General features: G+C 42.6%; 1 protein-coding gene across 4 annotated transcripts in view; it reads right to left on the reverse strand.

Moving 5' to 3' along the window:
- Position 1: 1 nt before the first annotated feature.
- Positions 2 to 12,248, reverse strand: part of MCF2 (MCF.2 cell line derived transforming sequence) — a 60,982-nt gene continuing 48,735 nt past the window's right edge. For 2 of the 4 annotated variants that reach the window (XM_077309391.1, XM_077309390.1), the window contains 7 exons: positions 10,431 to 10,509; positions 9,563 to 9,626; positions 9,301 to 9,404; positions 7,902 to 8,014; positions 7,334 to 7,446; positions 6,173 to 6,273; positions 2 to 2,242 (listed from right to left, as the gene is read on the reverse strand). In XM_077309391.1, coding sequence (XP_077165506.1) covers positions 2,202 to 2,242; positions 6,173 to 6,273; positions 7,334 to 7,446; positions 7,902 to 8,014; positions 9,301 to 9,404; positions 9,563 to 9,626; positions 10,431 to 10,509 — 615 coding nt within the window. In that variant the 3' untranslated portion in view covers positions 2 to 2,201. The remainder of the gene's footprint in view (positions 2,243 to 6,172; positions 6,274 to 7,333; positions 7,447 to 7,901; positions 8,015 to 9,300; positions 9,405 to 9,562; positions 9,627 to 10,430; positions 10,510 to 12,248) is intronic. The other 2 variants (XM_077309392.1, XM_077309393.1) reach the window with 1 other exon arrangement.

The raw sequence follows: 12,248 nt of genomic DNA on the forward strand, positions 1-12,248 counted from the left end.
GATAGCATCTGTTCCAAAATTTATACATGAGTTTCTACAGTGGGAATATTTCCTAGTGGGTGGTGCAATACTTCAAACACATCAGCACACACCACATTTGGATCCCCAAATCCAATTTAAAAAAATGGAGACGCATACCGCAGAGGGCTGTTGTGAAGGCGAACACATCGTAGAGAACTTTGAAAAATCAGAACGGCAAACGAATTCAGCCTTCAATGTATCAATGTTTTATAATAAATAACAACATATGCTCATAAGTGAATTGTAACCTGGGGACAACTTTTTTGTGGACTAAGGGCAGCGGCAAACTCATCACACAAAATGAAATTTCTTATATACATTTATTTATTTACCAATGTGCAATATTGGTAAATTCACCGTATATATTTAAATATAGATTTAACACATTTTTACAATTACATTTACAGTTTACATAATTTAAATTTCTAGGCAAGGGGACACATGTCGTCCACCACCACCCCTCCCAGTGTAGCTTAAAGTACCACATAACATTTGCAGCGCAAGTGGTAAACCTGTATAGTTTAACATGTCAAACGCTTTGTGCAAATTTTAAAAAGTCTAAGACTGTACATTCAGATTTGCAGACCTAGGCAATTTCATAAATAAAAGCTTTCCAGTTTCAGAACTAGGAAGATAAAAAGACCAAAATGTGTCGGGATGTGCACAATGTGGTTGTTAAGATAAAATATTTTGATGAAAGCTTAAAAGATACAGCCTGGACCAACTGGCCCTTGCATTGTGATATCCCTACCCCTTCTGTACATGTCAGACAAGATAGTTGCTTTAAAAAGGAGTGCAGTACCGTTCTGAACATGAAGACAACTGGAATCATCCAACTGGAATTCCTGACGATATTTCGAATGAAGTATCCCTTCATTTAAAGTGCAATGGATTAATGGGATCATGTTCGCATTGCGTGTGAAGAGCATGGGATTAATATTTTGGGGACCCATCGACCTGTGCTAGTGCTCAACTGCAAAATGCATTACACGATCCACAAATGTCGGCTACTAGAAAACCACCCTGACACAAGCAAACTTTGTGGTACCACATCTGTAGTCAAAGCAAAAGTCAGATTTCTTTTTAAAGTCTGTTTTCTTTTGTGGCCCACAAGTATAATAAAGAAGCCAACCAAGACTATTTTTGGTTGCTTTCATGTTACTCATTCTCCATCCTGGATTGTTGGGAGTGGGCTCATCACATTTACCCTTTTTATTGATGTGAGATTTGTTGACTTCCAACTGCCTTTACATACACACATACAGGGGAAAAATACATGAGCAAAGCATAAAGACATGTTATAAACTTCATTAAAAGAAGTTTAATTAAAAGAAGTCCCAATATCAAGCTATTCTCAATAAGGACACTGAAAGTGCAGTCTTACAGGTTCACTATTTTTAGTGCAAAAGTGGACAATGAACTCAATTTATGGCACACGTCTTCTAAAAAACCAGAAAGCGTTCAATGTAAACGTGGAGTCATTGCTAAATAGCTTAGGAATACTGGTGAACCCAAAGTGACCTCTGACAATCCTGAGTTGTCGAATCAGTAAGGTCTTGAGACATAACCCATAGATGTCATGGGCTCTAAATCAGACCCTAGTGCAAAAGGAGAACTCGCTCCTTCTCAATGTTATTGCATCATCATGTACAATCCAGCACCCCAAAATGGTCTATATGTAGATGTCATTAGAGTATAGTTGCACCTATTACAGAAAAAGAATCAACCCTCCTAGAAAATGTAGCTTATTTGTGAACCTAGTCAAATGCAGCCAACCACACTGTCGTGAGGTTGCAAAATAAGGTAGAGCTTTTTACCCCTATGAACAGAAGTCATCAAGCATCCGAAACAACAGCAGCAACAAAAAGGAAAAGAATTAAATTTGTTGTCAAATGAAATTCTGTGGATATCATGGAGGAGGAAAGAAGTCCCATCAGCACATCAAAACAAAGTGGTGCCAAATTGTCCACTGGTGGGTGAGAAAATGAAAACGTCAAAAGAATAGCTTCCGCTGATGGTCACGTTCAATGTTGGTGAATCTGTGGTGTGCGGCAAATGTCGATGGGTGAAAGTACAGGAGAACTCCAACCCCTGAATGCTCCCTCCTTCTCGGAAATAACCATTTCAACCCTCCACTGTAGCATTCAAAAATGACATGACATTAGTTCTCCCTTCAAAGTTCAGGGGGAGCTTAATTTTCTCGTCTTATAAGGGGCAGTGTCTACAAAGCAACAAAGAGGGATGTTAACATTAGGAGAACCATATCCTAATTCTAATTACCATGCAGCATTCTTACATATCACAAGCATACCTTCTGCCCAACTGAGAAACCAATGATCATATGGGAATGGTTCTGAAATCCATCCCATTTTCCACATGGACTGTGGAGCTCCAAATTACCTGATTTGATTTCTAAAGAACTGAAGCCTCCCTTGTGCAGATTTTTTGGGGTAAATTTTCGAAAGTTTGTACAGATTACTGTTCGCTATTTTTTCAAGTCACAAGTGTTTTTGTGTTTCCCCTCTTTGACACTGATGAATGAGGGTGCTCTCATAAAACACTGAGAACAGGCATGCTAAAATTGATGTCATCACACATGATTCTTTTAGTGAAGCCCCAGAGTATCCGGGCATAAAACACAGCACGAAAAGAATCTTGATGCATTTCTATGTAAGACCACATGAAGATTCACCAAAGTGAATATCTGCACAGGTAGAAAAGGGGATGGGTGGGGATGCATATCAACAGAAAGAACTGAAAGCTACAGCAGATGCCACATTAATCTGGAATTATTTTTAAAGAAATTCTCTAAGTCAAACCAATATTAAGGCAGAGCAGAAGCAGCACAGAGAGAAAGCGCAGAATATCTAAGGGTGGGAACGGTGGGAAATCCACACATCCCTAATAACCGAGGAGGTCAGATGGAGATTTAGCTAAATAAAAGCCACCAAGTTTTCCTTTCAGCTACCAAATGACTCAGTGCTCATGCTTCTCTATAGTCAACACATGAGACATGGAAGGGACTAAGGAACATGCTACGAGGAAATGTTTCTGTTTCAAAAGCCAGTAAACAACAGCTAAAATCAAATGCCTTTGTATTCCATGTACACTGTAAATTAAGGCTACTGTGCAAAAGCTTGTGACAAATCTTTAAAGTGCTTTAAAAGTGCAATCCACTTTTGCTGTATCTCAGTGGTTCTAACCTTCCTAATGCCATAGCCTTTAATACAGTACCTCTAGGAGATAGGAGAAAGTCTCCATGGGTGAGTGGCGCACCCCTTCCCAGTCATGGCAGCCGGCTTCTCCTTTTGCAAGGCTCTTCTCCTTGAACACTCCTCTCGCCTTGGTGCAGTGTTTGCCAAGCCACTTTGCCCAGTGCCCACCCGTGCCTCGCCTCCAGTGTGCTCTTTGCTCAAGAGCCGGAGCAGCAGCAGACCAGAGATTTCTTTGTCAGCGCTCTCGCCAGAGGGGCGGAGGAAAGGGTGGGGAAGCAAGGTAAAGCAGAGCAAGGCCACCTCCTCAGAGCCCGCACACTCTACCCCAACGAGCTCAGGACGCTCAGGCAGCCCAGCCATGATCTGGCCATGATCTGGCCATGATCTGGGCCATGATCTGGGCAGCCATGATCTCGGCTGGCACCACACACAGATCTGGATGGCAGCAGTAATGCGAGCATACACACACACACACACAGGCACGCACACCCCTCCCACCCTCATTGCTCCGGCAACCCAACCCTCTGCTCTCGAGGTGGGGATGGCGCCCGGTGGAGGGGAGCCTGCCGCGTCCTTTCTCCAGGGGAATGTGCCTGCCCAGTTCTCCCCCCCACACACACTTGGTGGAGCTGTTCTGGCACCTCGGCCAGCCTGCCACTTACCTCACAAAACCCCCTGCCTTGTCATGACCAGCGTTCGGCAGCCGGTTAGCTCTCGTTACCGAAGGCCTGAATGCACAAATGTTCAGAAAACACATGGCACTGACCTAAATCCCTTCTAAGAGGCAAAGCTATTTCTAGGGAGTTTACCAAAGCCAACAATATGTGTCATGATCAGCCCATTAAGCATTGCTGATTAGTGATGGGGAATGTACTATGTTCCTTCCGGGATGCTGTCCAATGTGGCCATATTTTCTTAGGTGCCTAGGATAGCAGACATACTTTACAGCGAATACACACACAACATTACAGAGCTAAGGCCTCACAAAGAATGCTGTTTATGGGCTGCAGCTCAAGGGGGATTTGATCGCCCTTATTTCCGAAACGCTAGGCAAGGGTTGGCAAATGGCAAATCTTGACAAATCTGTGTGATCTTTGGCATTACAAGGAAGGTTGTGAGATTCATTCGGGCCATTCCAGCTCAGGTCAACAGGATTATTTGGCTTAGGGATTGCAACCATAGATGCCCAAGCCCAATCACACAGGCAAAAGAACAGAATGAGCATAAAGTGCATCAGTTCATCTAAAACAATCTTTGCTTTGACCATGCAATGGCATGCCTTCCTAAAGTGCTATTTGCTGCTTAAATAGCATTTCAAACGCCCTGCAATTACTACCAAGTTTCAGAGTGTTCTTTCTGGAATGTGCAGAACCTCCAGATGAAAGAGACATGAAGTGTTCTACGGTGTACTACCCTGTTTTGACAAAACCTCTGCTTGTGGAATTTTCACAGGCTCCCTGTGAAAGGAATGGCCAACAAAAGTGATGTTGGACACAAAGGGGCAGGAGAGCAAAAAATGCTCAGCATTCAAGCATGCTTCTAGCTCTTATGGCTGCAGGGAGCAAAAATATTCCTGGGAAACAAGCTGAAAAGACTCTGCTAAGGGCTTAGAAAAAGGACATTGCAAGCCTGGTTTCCAGTGGCCTAGATGTATACATTTCTACTGTATGGGAACTCAGCGTCACTCTCCCTGGAGCCGGCTATCCTTAGGTAAAGGTAAAGGTATCCCCTGTGCAAGCACCGGGTCATGTCTGACCCTTGGGGTGACGCCCTCCAGCGTTTTCATGGCAGACTCAATACGGGGTGGTTTGCCAGTGCCTTCCCCAGTAATTACCATTTTACCCCCCAGCAAGCTGGGTACTCATTTTACCGACCTCAGAAGGATGGAAGGCTGAGTCAACCTTGAGCCGGCTGCTGGGATTGAACCCCCAGCCTCATGGGCAAAGCTTTCAGACGGCTGCCTTTCCACTCTGCGCCACAAGAGGCTCTCTGGCTATCCTTATGAACCCCCAAATGAAATGGCACCTTGTGAGAACAAAGGACGATGACATCATTCCATTAACAGTGATTCTGACACAGAGGACCAATGTGTGGAGTGGTGTGTTGGTCACTCTACATCACAAGCCCAATCACAAACCCGAAATCAATTTATAAGTTTCGGTTTATTACTGGTTTTTGTGGGGGGTTAGTCTTCCTGAGGGGGCATGCCCCTTATTTAACGTGTTTTAAAATGCACTGTCCTAAGAACATTGATTTATGGCCATGACTGCATCATGAGTGACATAACATAGCTTTTAAGCATAGTTAGGTCATTCCCATTAAATCTTAGCCGGACATCTTAGCTTTTGACACCAACAAGCAAGCGTGCTTCTTGTCCGTATCATTTGCTGAGGAAAGACAGAACCTGTGTGCGGGGGGTTCTGCCAAAGGATTCAGAACCACTACAGGGTATGAATGTACCATTAATTTAAAGCAAGGAGTGAGGGATTGATCCCATAGATATGGTCATCACCCGATGGCTAAACCACTGAGTGATGACCTGTATGCGTGAAACAGTGTCCAGATGACCTTCCATCCCTTCAAATGCAAAATCCCCTTGAGTCTGCATTTTTACCTAAAGGTAATACAGTGATATGAATTAATTCTATTCCTTCTGCAGCCAATACACTTTAGATCCCCCCCACACACACCCACACGAGTGCATTATTTTTTGTTTTAAAGCTATAAGCAAACTTTTTTTAAAAAGTAGGGGATTGAGTGTGTTACTATTGCTAAATTTTGAAACAATTTCTATTATTGATTTTTCTGCTTCTCTTCAAAATTAAGGTGGAAGCCATGGTTTCCTCTAAGCAAGCAAGCAGGCAAAGCAGCAAAACCCCTGATAGGCCCACATATTTCAGTTCTGAAACAGCGGAGAAAGGCTCATCCCAGGATACCTGCAACTCTGGCATTCCGAAACGTACAGTCCCCAAGGAGTATTTGTAAGCTGTTGACAGGAACCCAGCCTTCCTTCTTTTGACTGAGGTTTTTTATCAACCTTAAAAAAAGAATGTGGTTAAAAGGTCTGCCCTTTTTATTGAAACACACGAGTTAATCACATAGTGTCACTAACAGATCCCCCTTGACTTGATAAGAAAATCTGTTACATTTTAAAATAAGTCCAGTAGCACCTTTAGGACCAACAAAGATTTATTTAAGGCGTGAGCTTTCGAGTGCAAGCACCCTTCGTCAGACTATGAACTAGAATTCAACGTTTCTCCCTTCAAATATTTTATCATCACAACAAAACTCTTGTCAGGATGAGGCACCAGCTTGAGCTCACCCAGTTAGCCTTAGCTTCTAGATAGCTTGTTCCAAGGTCCTTTGCCAACAATTCACAAACTGATTTGTTCCTTGGGAACAATCCGGATATAATAATTAAGGAAGCTGACAAGGAAGGAGCTGTTGTGATCATGAATAGATCAGACTACGTCCAGGAGGCTCAAATACCACCTTTTACAAACAACTCTTCATAGTCTGAGGAAGAGTGCTTGCACTCACGCCTTGAATAAATCTTTGTTGGTCTGAAAGGTGCTACTGGACTCTGATTTTATTGCGCTACTTCAGACCAACATGGCTACCCATTTGAATCTGACTTGAGTTGTGAATTCCCACACTAGTGATATCCCTCAACTTTGATACTTTTTAAAGTGCTGAACTTTTTGTTCCTTCCTGCACCTAATTTTGTCCTTCTAGCCGCAGACCCAAATTGGGCACTTACTTATTCCACGGTTAACGACTAAGGTCCCAATTATTTCATTTTTTAAGGTGGGTTCTAATTCGGATCTGCCTAATGGAGAAAGTCTTGCATTCAAGTTGTTTACCCCTAGTGGCCATTTTGAGCTGTTTATGCACACACACCCCATCCATGTTACATCCGTCACTGTCCTCCCTCCCCCCTGAAAGTTTTTTAAAAACTCCCAGAATAGGTCTGCTGAACCCACGAGTGATGTACCATTTTTTTAAAAACCCTGAATGGTGATTTGTACTCATGTTTCTTTTGTTGTAGCCCCTATACTACACTGACTCTTGGGAGAAGTAGTTCTGGGCATACATACCACTGCCCCTCTCCATCTTCGTGCAAAAGCCGAATCATATCTCCATTTTTCACCAGAAAATCCTCTGAGTCCCTCTTCTTACAGTCTGCCAAGGCCTTATATTTTCCCGGTGACTGCAGCATAAAAATTGTGGGTAGGAAAATGTTAGATAATCCAATGCCTTTTAAATGACTGTTTCACCAATTTGTTTAAATCATAAACTGTATTTATGAAAACTAGATAATTTAACAGGCAAGTCAGATGTTGACATTTTATTTTGGACTTTGTTGTTGGTTTATGTTTTACCCCCCCACACCAAAATTAACAGAGCTTTCTATTTCCTTTACTTTCGAAAGCTGCTCGCTAGTTTTGGAAAACTAAATAAAATAAGTTTGGAAAAAGGGAGAGCAAAGACAGACATGACAGAGAAAATTAGGAAAGCAAGTAAACTATCACAGATATTACATGCCAAAGACAATCCCCACCCAACACCTAACAATTTAGAGCTATTGTGGAAAACAGTACAGGCATAGAAATCTCATAATAGTTTGAGGGCTAGTCTAGGTACACTGCATAGGATTCAACTCACCAGCTGATTTCCATCTTCTTCTTCGGTATCAGAACAGACTGAGAAGTAGTTATTGCTTGACCAGTCATCAAGACCTTCACAGATCTCCAAAGAATGAGACATTCCTGGCCAAGCTGCATAGAAACAGGGAGGATTATAACAGTTGCTCAAGGACACTGGCATACATCCTTATATTAAAATAATAACTGCCTTAAAAAGAGAAACAGAGGCTTTAAGACAATCCTTCAGAGCATGCTCATAAAAGGTGACATCTAGGACAGGGTTAGTCAACGTGGTTTGCAAAAATGCAAACACTTGCAGGGGCTCATGGGAATTGTAGTCCATGGACATCTGGAGGACCACAGGTTGACTACCCCTGGTATAGGACATTCATACTCCTCATCTGTCAATTCTGCCAGACTTTAACAGCTACTGAATTTCTTGAGCAAGGTCAGCTCAACACAGCTGCCTAGTTTATCATTGTTTGGATATGCCTTAAAGAAGAAAGCTGTAACCATCAGATAAAGATGCCCCAGAATTTCTTTCAGCAGTCACCAATAGCTAAATGGTGTGGGGTGAAAGTGGAGCACTTATACCTGGACACTCTCCTTTTCAAATCCTTTGCCAAGGTTCCCACAGATAAATATCTACACGTGCAATCCCCAGACAAGGCTAATAGTATCCTCCAAGGAATTTTTCTTAGGTTGGAAAAATGGCATGATGGGGTGGGAAAGGCCAAAGACCCTCTCACTACATCATGGTCCCAATCCTAATCAGAAATGAGTTCCCTTGAATCTGACATCAAAATTAGGCTGGGGAAACTCATACATTACAAACTGTATTACATACAGCCACAAGCTTCTAATTTGTCCACATGCAAGGAGGGCCTATTTTCCCCTCACACAAAAGAAGAAGTTGAGGAAGAATTGGTTCTTATATGCTGCTTTTCTCTACTACAAAAAAGTTTCAAAGCATCTTACAATTGCCTTCTGTTGAGTCAGGTGAGGCTGAGAAAGCCCTGATATTACTGCTTGGTCAGAACAGCTCTATTACTGCTGTGGTGAGCCCAAGGCCACCCATATGGAGGAGGAGCAGGGAATCAAACCTATAAATTGGCATTCCTAAACACTGTACCAAGCTGGTGTAGGACTCAAACCTGAAAATCTTTTGCCTTCTTTGATCTGCCTGCAAAGCAAAGCTTGTTCACTTCACTCAAGACTATTAAGCATTAACCTGTCCACTTTTTTTCCTGTATGGCACCCCTGTGTTTTATTTGAGTTCTCAGGAAAAGGCCAAAAATGAGACCAGTTGACTCAAGTTTTGCCCTGAGGAAAGAGTTTAAATGGGGCACTAGGCAGCAATCTAATAATTATCTACCCAGACCTCCCCCCCCCCAAAAAAAAGTTCCAAATTCACATACATCTGTTTGGCTTGTTCTGCGGAGGGGAGGCACTCTCTAAGGCCACAGGGCTAGTGTGTTCAGAATCATTTTCTTCTGAGCTTATGGAAGCTCTTGGCTGTTTTCTGAAACAGGAGAAGTCACATCAGAGCAATAGATGAAGCGAAGAGCAGGAAACATCAATGACACCCCATTTTCATCTTAATTTCTAGATATGTATGCCTACTGCTGTAATATTTTAACTCAACAAGCTTGTGTGCATATGAAAGTTCATCTAACTTACCCTTCACTCAATGGTGGAGAAAGCTGGATTTGGTCTACACAAGATGGTTGTTGCTGCTTCTCCACTGTAATTTGGATGCAACTGGCATTAGTAAAGAAAACAAGAATAGCCCTACCGGTTCAGACTAAGTTCTACTAAGTCCAACATTCTGTTTCCCACAATGACCACCAGATGCTCTTGAAGGTGGGTAAGAAAGCATGATCCCTTCCCAATTATCCTCCTGCCTCCATGACTAGTATTCAAAGGCAGAATGGATGTCCCACTTAGTCACCATGACTAATGGCCACCCATGGACATATTTTCCATAAAGCTGTCTTTTCAGAAGGACATCAATGCTCATCATACACTCTTTTCAGATTTCTAATGCTGAGATAGATGGGATCTTGGTTTGATCCAACAAGGCCCTCTCTATGACTTTTAGAACAAACACCATTTGTTGTTGGTTAACATTAATTAGATACCCTACAACAGCTCACCAAGCTGTTCAATGCATGAACATCCCATCAAGGTGGCTATATACAAGCCATTAAAATGGGCAGGCAGCCACTTAATGGAGCAAAATAATAAATGAATCAACAGACTTGGAAGAGCTGGGAGAAAGGAGGATTATCTCAGGAGGTGACTGCTAGCTCCACCCTCTGCTGAATAGGCCTTTGTGATATAAAAGGCTCTTGCTTGCGAGAGGCGCATGCAACACTAACAAAACCCAAAGGACTCTTGGGGTCTGGATCAAACCAGAATGCTCTTAAATATAAATGTATATAAATATAAATAAATAAATATTCAATAAATCAGCAGTGGGAAAATACAGGTGATCTGCCTGCAAAGCACAGCTTGTTAACCTCACTCATGACTATTAAGAACATACCTTTGATAAGTTCTTGCTGCTTGAACAAAATTTTTCTGATTTCATTAAGCCATGCCATCTTCAGGTCAACTGTTTGAGCCTGAAAAAGAGAATGTTGTCCACAATCCAGGTCCAGACAGATAGCTATATCAGGTTTTTTTACAGCCAAATAAGAGTCTTGTGGCACAAGGAAACTTCCACAGACTTCATCAGAGGCAAGCCAAAGTCTTCAGCTGACAAGTCAAAGCCACTCTGGCTGGTCACTCTGCTTTTGTCTTCATTAAGTTTTCATGGATTGGAGTGCCTGCATTTAATTAACTTTCAGCTCACAGTAAACAGGGTAGCTTATGAAAATTGTAAAAACAAGAAAACCAGAGAAAGACTTATACAAACCTGGGGTATCTACATCCTTGTAGATACCCCAGGTTTGTATAAGTCTTTCTCTGGTTTTCTTGTTTTTACAATTTTCATAAGCTACCCTGTACATCCTTGTAGATACCCCTGTAGCAAAAAAAATCATGGCATTTTAAACAAACAACGAAAAAGAGGCAACCCTCTCCACCAAATATCCACAACTAAATTAGGATTGAATATGCTTCAAAACACTGAGAGAACCTGAGAATCGTGTGTGTGAGTGTCTTTTTTAAAAAGGAGGGTTGTGTGGAAGGGAGATTAGTTAACATTTCACACCCAGAACATACAAACCGAGTGTCAAGCACAAAACGGAGCTCACCAGTGTAAAGTATGGATGACTGATTAACTAATTGTGGTTTCAAAAGCCATGGGAGTGGGCAAGGACTTCCATCCCCAATAACCACATGCCGGGAGGTGGTGGGTTCTCCTTCTTTGGAAGTTTTTAGACAGAGGCTAGTCATCCAACAGAAATGCTGATTTTATTAACCTAGGCCCATTCCGCACACATAGGATAATGAACTTTCAATGTGCTTTGGCAGCTGGATTTTCCTGTGCAGAACAGGAAAATCTACTTCTAAAGTGCATTGAAAGTGCATTATCTATGGTGTGCAGAATAGGCCCTAGTCAGATTGCAAGTGGGTAGCCAGCATTTGTCTCTTGTGGCCCTTCCTTGCATACCCAGGGAATTGCTGATTGCCACTGTGGGCAGGTAGATGAATTTCCGACAGGACAGGCTGGATTCTGGAGATTTTTGGTGGGGGTGCTTTGTGTGCAGGGGTCAAAATAGTTGCTTTTATGGCTCTCAATTCTGGGAATGGATGGCTGTTTTCTATGCCACTGATTTGTTTTATTTGATCATGAGCTGTTCAGTTCTACAAAATAAATAGCTGTCCATGATCCTCTTGGCCTGGGAAGTCTACCAACGTTGGAGGAGAAAGCAGGTACTTCTGAAGAACACAGAGACTCATGAGATCTGCTGATTTCCCTTCACTTAGCCAGCTCATGGGGGGGGGGCGCCTAGTTCTCCCTCTGCACCCTCAGGCTTCTGGCTTCCTACTAGTGTATTGTCTTGCTTGATTTCTGTTTGCCTGCCTTGGCCGAAAGGCCCGACAGTAAGGACATGCCACACTCTTCTCAAGCAATTTAAAATCCCTGTGCGTGAAGTCAAAAACAAACATATGTCACGGCTACGGTTTTGATTGGTGTGTGTAAATCAACTGGGTGAAATGTGCAGCCATAGCTGAAATGGAGCATGCCGCAGATGCGGGATATCAGGGTAACCCGATGCTATGACTGTCAACAGCATGCAGAACGGGAAGCAATTCAGCCCTCAATATCTATTCTTGCAAAAACAATTTACCAGTCACTGGTGGGCAAGCAAACTGCAAAACTGTCTGAATGATTGTGAAGGAAGCATATTCAGCA

This window comes from Paroedura picta, chromosome 13, assembly GCF_049243985.1.
Source record: "Paroedura picta isolate Pp20150507F chromosome 13, Ppicta_v3.0, whole genome shotgun sequence".
Classification (NCBI taxonomy): domain Eukaryota; kingdom Metazoa; phylum Chordata; class Lepidosauria; order Squamata; family Gekkonidae; genus Paroedura; species Paroedura picta.